This window comes from Anoplopoma fimbria, chromosome 17 (genome assembly GCF_027596085.1).
Source record: "Anoplopoma fimbria isolate UVic2021 breed Golden Eagle Sablefish chromosome 17, Afim_UVic_2022, whole genome shotgun sequence".
Lineage (NCBI taxonomy): Eukaryota > Metazoa > Chordata > Actinopteri > Perciformes > Anoplopomatidae > Anoplopoma > Anoplopoma fimbria.
The window spans coordinates 18,522,229-18,540,343 of record NC_072465.1 but is presented as its reverse complement, the minus strand read 5'-3'; the positions used below and the strand labels follow the sequence as shown (position 1 = coordinate 18,540,343).

The following is an 18,115-nucleotide window of genomic DNA, read 5'->3' as shown; positions in this document are numbered from 1 at the left end:
TCAAGTTCAAACTATTTGCATGGGTCCACACCTGGTATTCAAGCAAGGGAAGTCTGTCTTCTATATAATCTCTACCTGGTGCTTTTATGGTTTTAGTGATTTTTGGTGATATTTGGTGTTACTGCTCACTGCTATGTGACCTGTGGCACATGATATACTCACTTCCCAGCAGCGTAGACTTCCGCTGTGTCAAACAGATTGATGCCATTTTCATAGGCCAGAGTCAATAGCTGCTCTGCCATCTGTTGAGAGATCAGGGGAGACGAAACAGACACAGGAAAGGATGGGGTGAGGAACCACTGACTTGAGGTGTTAAGAATTAAATTATTTAACTTCTTTCACAAGACTAAAGAAGGCGTCGATGGCTTTGTCTTCCTATAACATGTGTTTCTTCTCTCAGTGTTGACTCCCTCTGGCAATATGTTTTCACTATAAGTATAAATAGGCTTCTAGAGCAACCCAGGATGTGCCAGATCATGTGGAGGGTTTCCATTCCCCAATTTTGACTGATGGAGGATGACAAAATCCATCTGCTCTCACCTCATCCGTTATCTGTCCACCGAACGTCACCCATGTTCCTACAGAGGTCGACAGGGAGGTGGGGTCAGATTGTAAGTACAAAAACATACGTGTGCACACAGATGAGCAAGTGAACAGTGATACTATATGTTCTGCACAAGTGATACTGCACATAGTGTACAAGAAACAAGATCTAGCTTAAAAAAGGATAATATTGGATTGTATAATTGAGTCAATTCTACAACTGGATCTTCCGGCTGAACATTCTTTTCTTCATATTTGAAGATAGTTACAAATTCCCCTCACATATCTGCTTGACAAAATCTTTGGTTGTGCAGCAAACTTCTCAGTGTGTCTGATGATCAAAAAGTTTCTTACCTAATCCAAGGCAGGACACCCGCAGACCTGACTTCCCAAGGTTTCTGTCAAAACAGAGAGAATCACATCAACATTAATGCAGCACCAAGGTGGCAGTGATTTGTGGTATTTTGCACTCCTGCGGCAGCTATGACCATTAAAGTAGGACTTTAAGCCTCATTTGTAACTTTGATTGAGTGGTTGATAAATAAATAAACAACCCCATCACTCCTCTGTAATGTGAGGAAAGCCTGTTACTGCAGTGGAAGCTTAAAGTTATGGAAGCTGAGAAGAACAGGGGTTTTGTACGGATGTCAGTGCTGACACATGTACAGTATGTTGTATACCTTAGGAGGGACAGTAACATGTGTGCTGACGATGAGGTTGTGTGTGTGTGTGTGTGTGTGTGTGCAGTGAAATGTCAGGGAGAGGAAGTGGGTCTTAAGCAGGCCCACCATGGCATCCACTGAAATTTCTCACAGCACACCAGGATCCCTTAGCCCCCATCTGACTAAAATCCCCCCACAGCAACACGGAAGCTCGACTACTGACAACAAGTTGCTCCTAAAGCTGGCGTCTCTGAGCCTTCCACTGTGCAGACAGACCCCTCTGCTGACAATCATAGCATCGCTTTAGTTCTTTTGTGGGAACTTTTAAACTTCTCTAAGACATCCATAGCTCCTAGCTAAAAGGCAACACTGAAATAACGAATCTGGTTGAATTTGCTGCTGTATTCTTTTTCAGTAGGAAGCTGGAGTTTATCTTCAGACTGTAATAGTTTCATTTTATCCATGATCGTAGAGATGATTAGACATACATATAGAAGTGTGCTACCTCTGGTCAACCTATTTCAAGAAATAAGCTGCCAGTGGAGAGAGATAAAAGAAATGTGGCATCAGAGATTATGTAACATGTGCAGGAGTCAAAGTGAGCGAGTGGGAGGATATGTAATATATTTTTATAAGACTGCCTGTATAGAAATACCGATGAAATGAAAAGGAGTAAAGAGGGAGACAGAGGATAGGTGTGCTCTGTGTGTGCAGATGTGTGTGTGTGTTATATGACTGCGCTTGTGACTGCATGTTCGAGTGGGACTGTGCGTGTGTGTGTGGGGGTGTTTTGTGAAGCCATGATAAAATTGCTGAATTGCTGCGCTGACTAACAAAACACTTCAATGTGGTCTGAACACAGTCGCAAAAAAAATAAAATAAAAAATGATTAAACCGTTTAAAATAAATATGGAAATCTCAACAGTATCACATGTCCTCTAAGTAGTGGGCTACATTTGTGTTAAAGTGAAACAAAAAAAGGCTTTTTAAATGTTTTAAGTTTTCTCTTCGATGAATGTTTATACACTTTCCATTTTCGTTGAGTTAATCCAGTTGAATGTTCGCTTCATCAGGCAACCACATTAGTTCCACTCTTTCTTCACTGAACCACCATGGATGCTGGCAGAGTCTCGCCTCTCATTTGTACTCTTTGTTTTCTCACTCAGGGTATATCAAATCACAACAAAAGTCAACCTTCAACCATCAGAGGTTTCAGTGAGATCGAGTGATATTAAAAAAATCATTAAATCATATCCAGTTTGTCTATTCTGCAAGTAAAGTATTTGGGTCAAACATAGTTACAACAAAAAGCTTAATTAAAAAAATCTGATCTGGTCAGTGAGGTCTGTAATCGAGTTATAGATTGAATCCGAGAGCGCGATGATGTCACGTATAGGAGCCTGCTGATTTATAAGCAAACACAGTCAGTCATGAGGGAGACGAGAGAGATAAGGGAATCCAGTGGGACCACATGCCCTAACTGTGCACCAGTGTGACAAGGTTAACACAAGCCCCCTCTGGCAAACCACTAGAGCTGATCTACAATTAACTGCCACTTAATTGCATGAGTTAAATAACCCCTCGGGGTGGCTGCTGCTCAACGTCACAAACAGAGATAACCAAAACCAAAAGCAGCTTACTGACCAAAATTGTTAATGGAGAATATTTGCTAGTGTTTTTAATGACGAACGGAAATATTTGTTCGATGCAAAACAGCTTCTTTCTTTTAAATTCAGCCGACTGAACCCGTTAGTAGAGTTTAGAGTACAACTGTACATCAGCACCAAGTCTTTTTTAAGCCTTGCACTCTTTCAGATTTAAACACCTAATGTGATTAAATGAATTAGTGTTGCTTAATGTGTTTAAACATGGTGCACAAGCATGTTCAGAAAAAGAGATGCATAGAAAACATGTCTAATGAGATACTTTAAACTAGGAGCAGCTAGATACACATGCTTCACAAGTTGCTTCACGATTTTCATCAGCATGTTAGGGCTTATCACAAAGCGAAGCTTACAGTGCAAGTGTTGCGTAAGCATGCTTTACACGTGAACACTGCATGTACAGAACAAGTGCATTTAAACAAAAAGTAACCGGGATATCAGAATACACAGCTCTGACGTTGAATTTGTGCTTATTGTAAGAATATCCCTTTGTCAGCACATTGTTGTGTTCAATATTTTACTAGACTGGCCTTGAATACTGCATTGTGCGTTGCTGCATAGACCCTCTGTCAGGTCCTGTAAGCAGCCAGGTGTCAGGTTGCCGCTGAGCCTCAGCATACATGAACCACAACAGTAAAGTCATCTCTCACACCCTCCTCAATAATGAAGGAGACAGGCACAGCACAGCAGCGGACCGCCACAGCACTGCAGCCGCAGGGACGGAGCCTGATGAGACACGTAGTGACCATAGCACATGTCCAGTCCGGTTGTTTACTTTGAAATACTAGATAACCTTTCTCTAAGTTCACATTAGCCTTCTAATCCCAGTAGCCCGAAGTCCAAGTGCACAAGTCAAGGTTTTTCATTTTGTTATGTTGGTTTATTTGATTAAGGGTGGCTTGGAGAGCTATTTGGGGCTTGTTTACACACAGATTCCATTTCACTTCAGCTTGACACATTGAATCCTGCTGGTCTATGTCAATCTATCTGCTCTGCTGATGACTTTGGATGCCATTGATGAAAGCTGACTTGTGGTAAATAGTGAAGGTTATTTTCCTTTAAGGTCAACAGGGGCGAACAGGAGGTCACCTGACCTTTCAGTCATGTATTACTGATCGATTTTTTATAATTGGGTTTTTGTCTCTGGAAGAAAAATACGAAATAGGAATAAAAGAAAGATATATTATTTTTATTCTTGCCAATAGTTAGTGATATATTTAAGAACTGCTAACTGCATGATGATGAGTCAATATGGAATCCAAATAATATCCTGAAAAGTAAAAAACATTTTACTAACCAAACAAAGACAAACATTCAAAGACAGATAAATAACAAGCACTATGAGATGCTCGTCATTGATACAAGGCACATGCACAACACGCATGAAAACTGCACGATCACCACTGAATGACCAACACAAAACTGACTGTTCGCTCATACAGTGGACAAATATGAAAAACATATATTTATATTGTGTTACTTTAAACACTCTGACATATGAACAGAGTTTTAAGATGAAGGTGGGAGCCGTTTCAAACTGCTGTGACACAACACAATAAAAAACTGGTGTAAATGTTGATGTAGCCTGACATTTTCTATTCAAAGTCTTAAATGTGTCGTTTTCCATGACTGACAGACAATCACTCCCTTGGGCCAATCAAATACCGTTAAACAAACACTGTAGTGACACTTCTCAGACCGATCAAGACAAAAGAAAAATCCTGAAAGACACAATGACACGCATCAATCACTTGAAATTTCAACTAGAAGTACCAGAGACAGTGGAGATAAGGACAACCCAAATATCTCATGATCTTGCTGTCAAACTATAAAATCATGGTTAAATCAAATGTTATAACCAACTAGCCAGAGGACATTTTCCTGTTTAATTAGCAAGAAGGTAAAGAACCTGCTAAAGACACATCTACTGTTCTAGCAAAAACAACACATTCTCAGAATGCCAGTTGGTGATGAGACTACTGTTGCACCCTTTAAATCATGACTTATACAGGGCATCAACTAAATGCCTATCATGTCAAATCTGCTCTAATTTTGTGTTTTAAAACAATGGTAGAGGTATTTATACTACTGTAGGAGAAACACTACATCCCTTCTCTAGTTAAGAGTTTGCTCTGGGCGTGTGGATATAAAATGGTGCCAAACGGTGGTATAGTTTAGTCTCGGTACAGTGTGAGAGTACAGCATCGGGGAGGAATGGAGTCGGAATGGAGTCAGTCAATGTCAGCGGACAGGACAGGACAGGACAGGGTGATGAATGAGGAAACAAGGTCACAGAGCTGTAAAGAGGAATGTGTTGAGAGATATGTTCACCAAGCAGAACTATTAATACTACCTCCATCGTGGCTTCAACTTCAGAAAAACCAACAGACCGAATGCCATTAGCGCTGTTGGATGGTTTCTGACATGAGGCTCTATTTACTCGCTGTGAGCTGGATGACCTTTTTGAAACTCAAAACACAAGAACTCAATCCTTGTTTCAGATCAAGCCCAATATGGATTTGCTGGGGTGCAAGTTGTGACTGGAGGTGATTGGATAAAGGCTTTTTCCTGTTGTTTTAAACCTCACAGTGACAACACTTTTTGTAAAACTTTTGACAGCTAGAGCTGCTGGCTCTAGTTTCATACTTAATGGGCGGGCAAGAGAGTGGAATTTAGATTTAACCTCTCATCTAAATCTAAAGTTCATACCTCCACACATGGCTATACCCGCACAACAGATCTTCTAAATTGTAATTGTCTAAGGGCCTAACAAATCACCAATCTTGTGTCTTTCAGGCCTTGAAACATGCACATTACATGATATGTATAGGCAACATAAAATACATAACAAGTCTTAAACTACCTCTGACCCTGAGATCTGTTATCTTGTGAAGATTTCAAACAGACTCTTCATGTATTTGTGCACGAAAATGCACAAAAAAACCCATAAAAAGATCTGGACGAAGCTATAGCTGAGAAAATTCTTTAAACTTTCACAAGCATAGCAGGGACAATTCTTTTTTTGCTGTTGGAAAATTCCCCTTTAGTGTCGGCCATGATTCTCTTTAAGTGTTGTCGGGTTAAGATGACATTATAGTCCAGTCAACACTAAACTAAGTGTGTTCTTACAGACATAAAGGCAGGTCTTTGGTCAAATACAAGCACCACATCGATCCTAGACTGTTTCAACGAATGCATGTTGGATGTTACAATTTTTTCACAGCATTGCAACATATATGTAGTTGTCAGTAATACAAATTAAATATCATTACTTCCAGGCTACATGTCATCAATCAACCATTCTGTCACACTGATGAATTTTCAAAGAATAGAAGCTACAGCCACTCTAACTTTGACTCACTGGGACTTTAAAGACAGTTGTCAATGGCAGTTTATTTCTTTTTTTACTTGGGCATAAACAGATTGCCGGCTCAGAGGGTTTTCCTGAGGCTGAATTTGTTTTTCTTCTAACTCAGGTGTTTTCAAACGCTCTTGTCTGGGGATAAATCTGGCAGTGCCCACAGGGATGGAAAATCTTCTGCTATACGCTTGAGAGGAACGAGGGAGAAACTCACTAGAACCTGAGGGTTCCCAGTCTTAGCATTTTTTCTAATACGGTATCTGTTATCTCACAGTGAGCTGTGCTGCAACATCCTGACATGTTTTAAAAATGGCTATCATAGCGAAAAGATACTGCAAGAGTACGTTTACTGAAAAAATGCCACAAAATCCAAAAATCCAATATTTGATTAAATATATTTTTTTGTAAATGTCTAAAAGATATCAAACAAAAATTAATTTGATGCATTGAAAGAAGGAAGCAAATAAAATGACAGAGAGCTGCAACAATTAGGCAATTTACTGATAAGTGTATTGTTTTGAGTCAGTGTTTGAGTTAAAGTATGCCAAATTCTCTGGTATCCACCTCTTTAACTTCAATAGTTTCTGAGTTACTTAGTCTTCTATGATTGTTAATCTGGATTTTGGACAGTTGGTTAGACAAAACAAGACATTCCAAGACGTCATCGTGGGCTTTGGGGAATTGTTATGGACAATTTTCACTTTTTTGGCATTTTATATTGTCCAAACAGTCAAGACCAAAGACCACTTTGCTGATGAAAATGAGATTGGGTTGGCCCCTGTATTGATTTAAAGCAAACTGCCAGCTGCCTAATTAAAAAAATGTGGAGGTTAAATATACTAAGCATGATGCTGCAGGATAAATGGGATTTTTCTCCTGCTGGCCTTTTCTCTTACTTTCCGGTACAGTGCAGCCTCACGTCTACTTGTGCTACATTATTTCCTCAATCACACATTACATAACATGCAGTTCAAGCGCTTCCCATGCAGAAAGGAATGCTTAACACAAATTTTGCTGTCAAAACCAGTCTGTTGATTTGGTGCTCATTTGTAAATCTAAACTCCCACTTTAGGCAGAATAAAGGCCTAATGTGGCAGCTTTATAAATATAATAATCTGACACAGAGCATTAAGACACATAACTGTGTGCATATGTACGGAACTTTGGACAAAGTCATTATTAAGTAAAAGAAAATTCCTGCCCACATATATTATGAAACCGTATAAACTGACTGACTTCTATTCAGATGAGTGAATAAAGGACTAGCCTCTTCTTGGCAATCCACAATATAAATAATAAATCTGGGATATTTCTAGAGAATTTAAGAAAATACCATGCAGAGAGAAATGAGTGGTGCTAAGAAATACTCACACACACACACACACACACACACACACACACACACACACACACACACACACACACACACACACACACACACACACACACACACACACACACACACACACACACACACACACACACACACACACACAGGCTCTAATTAAAGTCTATCAGTGAAGCAAAGAAGGAACAGCTGTCTTCATTTTCTCCTTCAACATAACGCAAATGTGTCACATGCAGACACGCTTATAGGCACATAAGCAAAATATTTCACAACAGCCCCTCCCATCTCACTCGCTTTCTTACACACCAACACAGACAGTGCATACAGTGAAACTCAAGCCCACATCAATAAATGAACCATCCCACTGTTTGGCAGCGTTTCTCTCCACACGCCCAGAGCAAACAGATGGTGTATGTTCTGTACACATTTAAGATGGTACCTAAGTGGCTACTGTGGGCCTGAAATCTGTGCTGTGGATGAGTCTAAGTATTAACATTAGAGCGGCTCCTGTATGTGTGCTCTGTTCAACTACCACGGTGTATTTATGATTCATATTTCAAGGGGGAGTGCAGGCTGTAGAAAGCTGGTTCCCTGATGAAGAGCCCTCAGAATGCAGGAAAACGTCCCAGCATGCACCCACACTCATGACGCCCCAAATCTCACACCCACAGCTTTTGTCACCCAAAGCCTGAGCGATGCATGCTTGCTTTTGCATTTGTGTAACAAAATACTGAAAAGATACTGTAAGAAAATCCCTTAAAAGGGCAAAAAAAATAAATCCTATAATTTAGTAACCACAATTCGATTTCCCCTCTGCAATTACAGCTAATACAATAAGGAAACATTAAACCTGTGGTCTAATCATTTATAAGCAGACGTTTGTCATTTGTACATCTTTGAGAGTCTGCTCCCATTTCTGTCTGTATAAATTCGTCCATCTGTTAAATCAGGATACTTCAAAGTGCACTAGATTAAAACATAACTGGTGGGACAGCCCTTTTTAAGTAGTGTCTTGTATCTGTGATTTTCACAGCTTCACACAACACAGTGATGGGATTTAAATGCCATCCGCTTACACAACACTGCCTGTAACTATTTACTGTTGCTGTGATTCACCGTCAACTTTACAAATAAAAGGGGACCTCAGGAGATGTGAGGAATCCTACTGACAATCTGGGCTCAGGCGACTTACTTGTAGATTTACACCAGGAGAGGAGGTGAGTCAGCTCTGATTTACATTGCCACTGCAGTAAACGATACCGAGTGCAATACAGCAGAACTGTGGAGCTAATACAAACTGTGACAAAAATATTTATATGCGTTGACAAAAAAAATATAACCCTCCTAGAGCACAAATGTCATCCAGAGAAGTTTAAAATGACAAAAGTACAAAAATGGCAGTCCAACCAAAAACGTATTCACCTCGGCATCACCTTTCAGCAGTTTATTTGCAGCGCCTCAGGACCCTTCCTGGGTTTGGGTTGCTTGAAAGAAAAGCTGATAACCAGACTGTGAAAAGCAGGGGCTTTACCTGCACTGCCTTCCCAATCTCACAGATATTCTTCCATTCCCTGAGCAAGACTACTTTACATAATCATAAGCCATTTTGTGTGCATCATTAATTCAGTCCTGACTGAAACCATTTAATCATTCCTTGGAGGAGGTGCAGGCTCGCACAGTCAAGCTTGATGATTTTAAGTCATATCATGAAGGCCCGGTGTCACATTACAGAGTGGCTCAGTCTGTGGTGAGGCAGCCTACCAAAAGCTGCCGCATTTCTTACATAGACCTTGAAAAGATCTTCACTTTGATGGTTTCCTCGACCTTGTGAAGGTCACTTCCAACCTAAAATGCATCCTTGCCCATGGAAGAAGACTGACGGACTTGATTCGAGCTCAAGGCTTCCATTCGAGGAAACAGAGTGGACGCAAATGAGGCTGATCTGAATTGCAGAGCCGCCATTCTGCAGTGTGGATAATCGTGGAAAGTTTTGCTGGGTGGATAAGCTTTAAATATATTATTTTGGGGAACAGTTATGAAACCGCTTACCTCCTCAACTGTCAAAATGGCGAAATGAAAAACTCCAAACTGAATTTAACGGAGAGAAAAAAAAAATCACTTGGGCATAGGGATGAAAAGATAAATGTTAGCCATGTAAGAAGGGTTGAAAGCTTAAACTCTGAGAGGCATGTTTGAAAGATACACAGTGACATTTGCACAGATCACTCCAGCCTACTGTACTTCCTCTTGGGCATAGTGCCTACACCAGCATTAACCTTAGCACTCTCTCCTTTCTTTCTTTCACTCTCTCCTTCCTTCCCTTTCATCCGCATCTCTTCAAAAACAACAAAAACACAATGTCGTATCCTCGGTGCATGCATCTCTGAGCCTCGCGCTGCATTTAGGCCTACATTACCTTCAGTTTACATCAGATGCAAGTCCGGTTCACAAACACAGAGCCCGTTATGTACTTTGGACTTCACTGGGGAAGCGAAGAACACAAACAGCCGCCGGCCTCGCAAGCTGAAAATGATTTTACTCATTCAATATCATTAGCCTCAATAATGACAGTGAACCAACATGGCGTGGCTGCCGCTGGCAAATCAGATGTAAAGGATTGCTATGTCCCATCTGACAACACTACTCAGGGTGGGTAATGTGTTTCCTCAAATAAAACACCCAGTCTTCATTTTGCAGTCAATTTAGCACAAATTTTTCAACCCCCAGAAAGTTGATGCTGCTTTAAAGGCACAACATCACCTTTAAGTTTTCGGGGGGGTTTTGGGACTTGAAAAACAGTATTTAAAAAGATAATCAGTTGACTTCAATATTAATAGTTCTATTGGAAATCAAGTCATCTACTACTTTAATGACAATCCTATAAAGAGCACAGTATGAATATACAACAATATGCTCTTGTAGAAAATGTGTGCAATAAAATGGTTAAAAACAAGAAAACAGCTCACAAGCTTCTGATGGAGGCTCTTCTGCTGCAGCTTTGATACAAACAGAAACAAATATCCGCACATCATATATAATATCACTCTCCAGTCAAGAAGTGTGTTCAGTGATATTCATTTTCTATCATCAGAACTAGCAACGTCTTTTAACAAAAAGACAGTATGCCTCCGTGACATCACTATTCAAACCAAGGCTAGAGATATGGAAGTTCCAATATTATCAATATTTTTATAAATGATTAAGTTGCTTGAAAAGAATGAATAGAGTATAAATGAAAACATACTGGAAATACGTATATTCAGGGGTTGAATTGGTAATCGTTATGTGGGGTTCATTGTTTTTGATAAACAAGCTCTATTCTGATGCTTTTTTATGCACTCTTGCTCCAAATTTACATTTAAAGTACATGTATTTATCTAAAATTGCTACATATCTGGTGCCGTCTCTCGGTCTCCTCGCTCTCTTTCCACTTCATAATCTACTCCTTTTTCAGCCATTGTGTAAAATCTGCACTAATTAGAGTAATTCACCACACAAATAGAATACTGTTAAAGTACACTGTTAAATATATGGGGTATGGTAGAAACAGTCATTAGTCTTTATGTCCCTTTGGGTTTCTACACAAAAAGAGGCTCAATCAATTTTATTCAATAAAATACTAAACCTTTTGTCAGAATGAATGCTACAGAAGTGTAAATACTATTATAGAGCTGTAATCAGTAATCAACTGATTTAAGTGGTTTGATAGATATTCAATGCAGCAACATGTCAACATACAATGATACAAGCTATCATTATGCAAAGTGTTGGTTTTTTTCACAGCTCTCTTTAATATGACAACAAGGGTTATTTGAATAGTAACTGACTCAATGTAGCTTTTGAGTCAATAATTGAAAAATATGTGATTTTAATATTTCTGTTACAAGTTCAACAAAAGGATCTGCAGTGATTATAATAAATATAAACCCACACTATGATAAATGGAAAACTACGGGATTATCAGTATGAGGTAAACAAACTAAAGTTTTCATGATAATAGTATTATTGTAGTTTCTAGACTAATCTGGGAAAAACACTAATCAGTTTCCCCCTTTAAAGCTTAACAAATGCAGCTTATTGTACTTTGTTTTCAGTGCTTGTTTGGCACTCCTGCACAGAACAGATTAGACATCAATGGCCACAAGCAAATTAAATGCCAACGAGTTTTACCGCTTAAGAACTAAGATCAGATAAAAATATAAATTGCAAAAAAATGTCATCTGAGATCTTGCTATTTTTGAGGAGTGAGCGGGAATGTTAACTAATTAGCTACTGTCATAATAATGGTCATCAATCTTTAACAGGTGGGGTTTGGCAGTTCTGTCAAGGAGGAGTAAGGAAGAAAAACTAGTGTTCAATAGCAAATTGGACAAACAGCCAGTTCTCTCTGTGATGAATTGTAGCCTGAGCCACGAAGAATTTGATGATTCAAAATATACTTTTAGCAGTGGGAGCGAAAATCCTGCAGTGTAAGTTGAATTGAAAAATGTTAGCAAGGTTTTATGGCCAAATGTAAAGCATCCTGTTAGTTCAGACATGCCCTACCTATACTTCATGCCAGTCTTAATGCTCTGCTCGCTGGAGGAAGGCACGCTCTGAACAGAGAGTTGTCCAAGACTGCGGGCCACCATCGCCACTGCTCTGAACTTGCTGCGGGTGCCTGTGCTGGGGCTGTTGGCGTTCTGACGATTTAGCCGGTCTTCCGTGGTGCGACTCACCCCCCCACGGTGGTCCGTGCACACTAAGGACACCTGCATCCTGGCTTTTGGCCGTCCGTCCCAATAGAAGGTCTAATTAAACTCTTTGCTTGTTAAGTCAGGTAAGACAAAGTCCCAGAGGTAAAATGTTTGAGGACCCTGAAGAGCGTGAGACAGTTCAGTCTGAAGGAGCCAACTACTCCAAATCCAGCCTCACACACCGTGCCTCACACACCGTGCCTCCGTTAGAAAAAAAGTGACTAAGCTCACAATGTTCAGTAGGAAAAAAAAGAGGGGCAGGAGGGTGGGAGGGCAGATCAGGATGGATTCAAACAGTAAAGGATCGCTGATCAGGTGAAAACAAAATCCTCTCAAAGGAAGTCCAAATCCAAGCACAACGATACAGCATCTCTGTCTCAGCGGTGAGAATCAAATATGCAATCACTGCATAATTCAGATACGTAAAACGCAGGTCAAGTACGAAGCTTTAAATAAAAGAAAAATCTAAATATTTAAAAAAAACAGAGTCCCAAAAATCAACAAAGCAAAAAGCGTAAATTCCGCCTGCAAGTTTTTCCTTGATTCATCCGGGTTTTCCTCCTCTCGCTTTATCTTTTAATCAGAGGCTCATCAGAGGCTGACAGACAGATTTAGAGTCTTGCAATTTCCTTTTAAAGCTGAGCTCAGTGCTAGAGATAACACCTCTTGCTGCCAAGCTTTAAGAGTGGAAACGCATAGATCCACACAAAAGGATGGAGAGAATAAAACACGAACACACAGTTCCAGGAGGTTTTCATCTCGCCTTCTGAGTCCGCCTTGACAGTTGTGCTGGCTGCTGGATATTCTACTGAATACTACTGCATGTAGAAAAAGGGCAGCCTCATATTCACTTGCCAGCTCTGGCCGCTGCCTGGCTAAAACTTACATCTGTATGCCTTGTGCTCAGCATAAAGCTGCACGGTGCACACAGGCAAGAGATGGGAGGAGAGAGAGAGAGAGAGAGAGAGAGAGAGAGAGAGAGAGAGAGAGAGGAGGGAGGGAGGGAGGGAATGTGGTGGGAGGGATATGAAGAGGAGCTATGAGGAGGAATATTCAGAGTGCTACAGAGAGAGCAAGGCATTGAAATCTGCTGTGTTTACAGCAGCATTCTTAAGAAAAGGGTAGTGCATTTGTTATTGTTTTCTCTTGTCCGTCTGATGCCCTGCAGTACTAATACAGTTATTTGTTTCAGAACAAAAAGGGGAAGCTGAATACTCCCTGGTCAGGACTTTGCAACAGCCTATGGCTCCGGAAAAGGGGGCTCTCACGTGGGTGTGTTCAACTGCCCATGAAATATTCATTATGTAACTTTATCTGTGTTAATACATGTTAAAGGCAGGGCTGTCTGAGACTGAAGAACTGGCACGCTGTCTTTGTTTATGCTGCTTAAATCCTTGTGATACAATTTTTTTTTTTAAATCTTGTATATTCCTCAACTTAGAAAATAATTAATGTTGCAGGATAAAATGCCTGAATACTGTCCTGTACAACATCTGTTATTAATGGTTACTAGATACTCACCTAATGAACAATGAGAGCATTCTTAGACGAGGTGAGTGGTAAAAAAATGATAATGGTTGGAGGTTGAAAGTAAACACCACGGTAATTGGACTAAATGCAACAATGGCTGCAGATTGAAGAGACAGTAGATTAGACACACCCTCCCAGTAATATAATAGTGAAGCTTATCTGAGAGGACCAGCTAGTGTGCCAAGGAGATAATTAAAAGAGATGCCATCAGGAGCAGACGTGTATTGTAAAAAGCAGACGAAGAAGCAACCTCCATCACGGTAATCCAACAAATAGGCTGTTGCTAACTGACAGCTCTATTCCTGGAGCTATGACCTTTGGTCTCCTAGACTTAAATAGAACCCTGAGGGGAGAGGTGGTTTAATTCAACTTAAATCTGATTTAAATTTCACACTTTGTGAAGAGCGCAGAGAAGCAAGCCTCAGGACTGCCTTGCAGATGCTCTTTCCTGTAACAAAGTGTGTGAGAGATTTAAAAGGAAGCCACTGAGCCATCATGAATGTCAATGCAAAGCAATCTGTACAGTGGCAGCCGAGGCAGCATATGGAAAAGATAGATGGGCTCGCCACCTTTTGCAGTTATGTCCTGCACTAAGGTGAGGGTGAGGGGGAACACATTTGAGGCTGATGACATTCGCTCTCTACTAATTTCCACAAAGCAGTTGAGCATGAGAGCAGTCAGACATGGCGTCCACAGGGTACGGTCCATGCAGACACTGCCAGTGCTGTGGAAACGTGATGCCGCGATTCACTCGGCTCTGAGCCAGGGCCCCCAGGAGTCGTGACATAGGGAAGGCAGAGAAGTGGACGAGGCTAGGGACGGGAGCTCAGGCTGCACAGATGCAGTTTTAGTGCTGTGATCCAAGCAAAACCACAAAATAAGCTTTACAAAAATCAGGCCCAGGTAGATATGGGAACACTACCCCCAACATGGGCTCGCCTTATGATATTCAGAGGTGAAAAATTATATATTTATTTAGATACAACCTTCTTCCTACAGTATATTGTTTAGGATTTAATACCCCGCCACAGCTATTCATGGCTACTGAAACCATGTGTAACCATGTGAGGACTGATTTCTTGTCATTGCTAAACCCTATGAATCCTTTGTTGAACCTTGATTTATCTGCGTCTGAAAATCTACACATTTATTGACTGTTTTGTATAGTAATCAATATAAGCATGCACCATCCAGCAGACTAGTGATCCATCATTTAATAAATCAATGGAACAACCATTTCCACTTATTGCTCCGACTGAAATTTTATCCAGCTGACTGACTCTCATCACCAGATACAAACCATACTGCAACAGTTTGTATTTACAATCTTTACTGTAAAATATCCAAAGTAAAAATCACATGACACCGATACACCGACACCTTGCAATTACCAGGAGCTATAAATTGCTACAAAAATATGCCAACAGAGTGAGCAACAAATATGCTCAATCCAATACACCATGCCTGTCACACTTACTATGATTTAATAATTCACAACAGGCACATCTGCCAACTCTCTTCAAATTGACAGCATGCGTTCCCTTCGCTTTGACTATATCTGGCAAACAAAAAAAGGACCAAAGGACCAGATAAAGAGAAGAGGCCATCATTAAAGATGACTGACACCTTTATCGCAGCGTGATGGCGTGTACGGTTCTCTGAAAGAAATCCAAATGTTAGCAGGTGTTCCTGTGAGCATGCCTGACAGACATTTCAACGGTTTACACCTACTGCTGTCAAGTCAAAAGATGTTTGGTGAAACATTTTATAAATCACTTTTGTTAGGAACCTGCGACCTTGTTCCAAATGTGCCCACTTTTCAACACTCATGCAGCTCAGTCATGCCATTGCTGAAGGGGAGGTCTTTCATCTGCGTGACATTCAAGCTCCATAAACTACCTCTGTGTTGATTTCAGGACTGAAATTTTCACTTGCGTGACACGTCAGACTGCACTGCAGAGGACACATCGCCTCCTGGCCTCCTGGTGATCTCAGAGTCAAAGTCATTCTGAACAAATGCTTACACATGTATTATCTCAGCCAGTCCTCTCATGCACACTTTAATTAGGATTCTTTTCTCAATGCTAGTATTGAGCAATTACTGGCCTGAACTATTAGCTGCTTTGTGTACATTCATCAGAGTACGCAGTAGAACATTTGGAATGAACCTCTATTCATTGCTCGTTACAAGATAAATCAGTCATAAAGGATGTTGAACTAAATATAAGAAACTCTGAACTTTACATAATGCCTTAGAGTGCCGCTGTTAAATTTCTAATTAGTGTCATTGTGTTCACTGTGCGCACAGTAGGGTGACTCAACCCAATGCACGACTGTTTTTCACCAAAAAAATAAGTAATTTTGTATCAATGCAAGGGGACACAATTGAACAATACCTGAGAACCAAATCCCATCAGTTACCATTGTTAGTGCTGGACTCAGCTGGTTGTTAGATAGAGCTGCTGAACAAATCTCAGTGTTAAGAAAAGAAATCCATCTCCTCCCTCTACACATATTATCACAATGTCCTCCCTTGAGTCGTGGCCTTCGTCTCGATGCCTTGATTAAGTGCCTGATTCAGTGGTTATCCCAAAATCTACTGAGCTGCTAAGACCCCTCTCAGACACTCAATCAGTGTGTGTGTGTGAATGCAGAGCACTGACAGGGCCCGGCCCAATGCTTCATTCAATGTGCGGGGGAGGAAGAGGAGGGAAAAGCTGGAGACATACAGCTGATCATGTGTGTTTCTGCGATCACGACTACAGCAGAGTAGAATTCATAAACAACAGCTTTCTTTTTCAGTGGTGTGCAGACGGAGAAGGAAAACAAAAGGAACCAATATTCAGATACTACGTAGCCCAACAACTGTAAACACAACAAACAGCTGTAATATAAAGCTGCGGAAATGTACCTCACTTATTGACAATACTACATCCCTTATTAACAATACAAGAAAGAAAAAGCTGCAGAAACATGCACACCTAAAATGTTAGTCATTTCTGCCCTGATGGAGAAGAAGCGTTGGCGATCAATGATGCCATCGCATAATAAAGCCCCAGTAGTCCGTCCTGGCTGTACGGGAGGTTTTTCTTACTGCCCACATACTGCAGCTGAGCAACTTCATTGGCAGAGAGGGGAGGACAATTAATGTGTTCTGATCAACAGAACGCAAGAATCTACTCTGACCGCGAAGGTACAGTTGGCCACCGTCATGAGCAGTGATCCTTCACCACAACGGCAGAATTAGCTCTGAAAATAGAATGCTAGAATCAATTCTAAGCGGTGAGCCTAGACAAAAAACAGAGAGAGAACGCCCTTAGCTACTGCAAGGGGAAAAGGACTCCCAAATTTGATATTCGTGAGTGTAACTAATTTGCTCTCAGGGGCAGTCTGGGTACCTCCATAGAGCTGGGATTGGCACACGAACTGGCATCCAGAGTTGCTGCAGGGCGCTAGGCCCGATCTGTCCAAGCTAGTTTAGCAAGCACTGGCTTTCTGCCCTATGTAGTACTGCTTCTACTTCAGAGATCCTCTTTAATTAAACAGGGGAATTACATCTCAAGGCAAAGGGTCCTTCAAGCTGGGTGCACAGAATAACCTATTTTCAACTGCTTCATCTCCTTCTAGCTCAGCCTTCTCCTGTGTACATCTCTAACCGTTTACTTAAGAGCGCGTATCCACAGGCATCAGGCCAGGAAAATGTAGTTTGTGACAGGCAATGGTTTTTAGTGCACTGCTCACCAAGCTGAGGATGACCACAGTTGTATCATGTGTAACTGTTGGCCAGCTGTCTAATGGAGGCTAAAGTTCCATTTACTGAGGGTTTAATTGAACAACATTAGTGTGGATTTGAGTAACAAAGTGAAAAGGATAGCATCCCTGAGAAGGGAGTGACGAGGCAACGGAGTGCGTGTGTGTGTGTGTGTGTGTGTGTGTGTGTGTGTGTAGGTGAGTGGGTGAAAGGGTTTAAGAGAGTTAATGGAAAGTGATGTGAGGTCAGACAGATTGACAGTGTTGATCGACAGATGTGGTAATGCCTTTCTAGCAGCTTAATGCATCCTGAGGCCGGGTCTGAACATTACTAAAGGTTGAACCTCTCATCACTGTAATGACGATGTAATTAACGGAAGGAGAAAAATATACTAGAATGTTATTGTATATAGTTTTTCTGTACTTTTCATTATGTGGGTCAACTAACATTTATTATAACTGCTGACTTGTAGGATAGAAACTGTTAAAAGAAAAGAAAAGAAAAAAAGAGCAGGAATTGA

General features: G+C 40.8%; 1 protein-coding gene across 2 annotated transcripts in view; it reads right to left on the bottom strand.

The window, feature by feature from the left end:
• kcnab2a (potassium voltage-gated channel subfamily A regulatory beta subunit 2a) overlaps positions 1 to 18,115 on the bottom strand; it is a 72,715-nt gene that overhangs the window by 12,029 nt on the left and 42,571 nt on the right. For both annotated transcript variants that reach the window (XM_054616101.1, XM_054616100.1), the window contains 3 exons: positions 898 to 941; positions 541 to 578; positions 163 to 242 (listed from right to left, as the gene is read on the bottom strand). In XM_054616101.1, the coding sequence (XP_054472076.1) occupies positions 163 to 242; positions 541 to 578; positions 898 to 941 (162 nt within the window). The remainder of the gene's footprint in view (positions 1 to 162; positions 243 to 540; positions 579 to 897; positions 942 to 18,115) is intronic.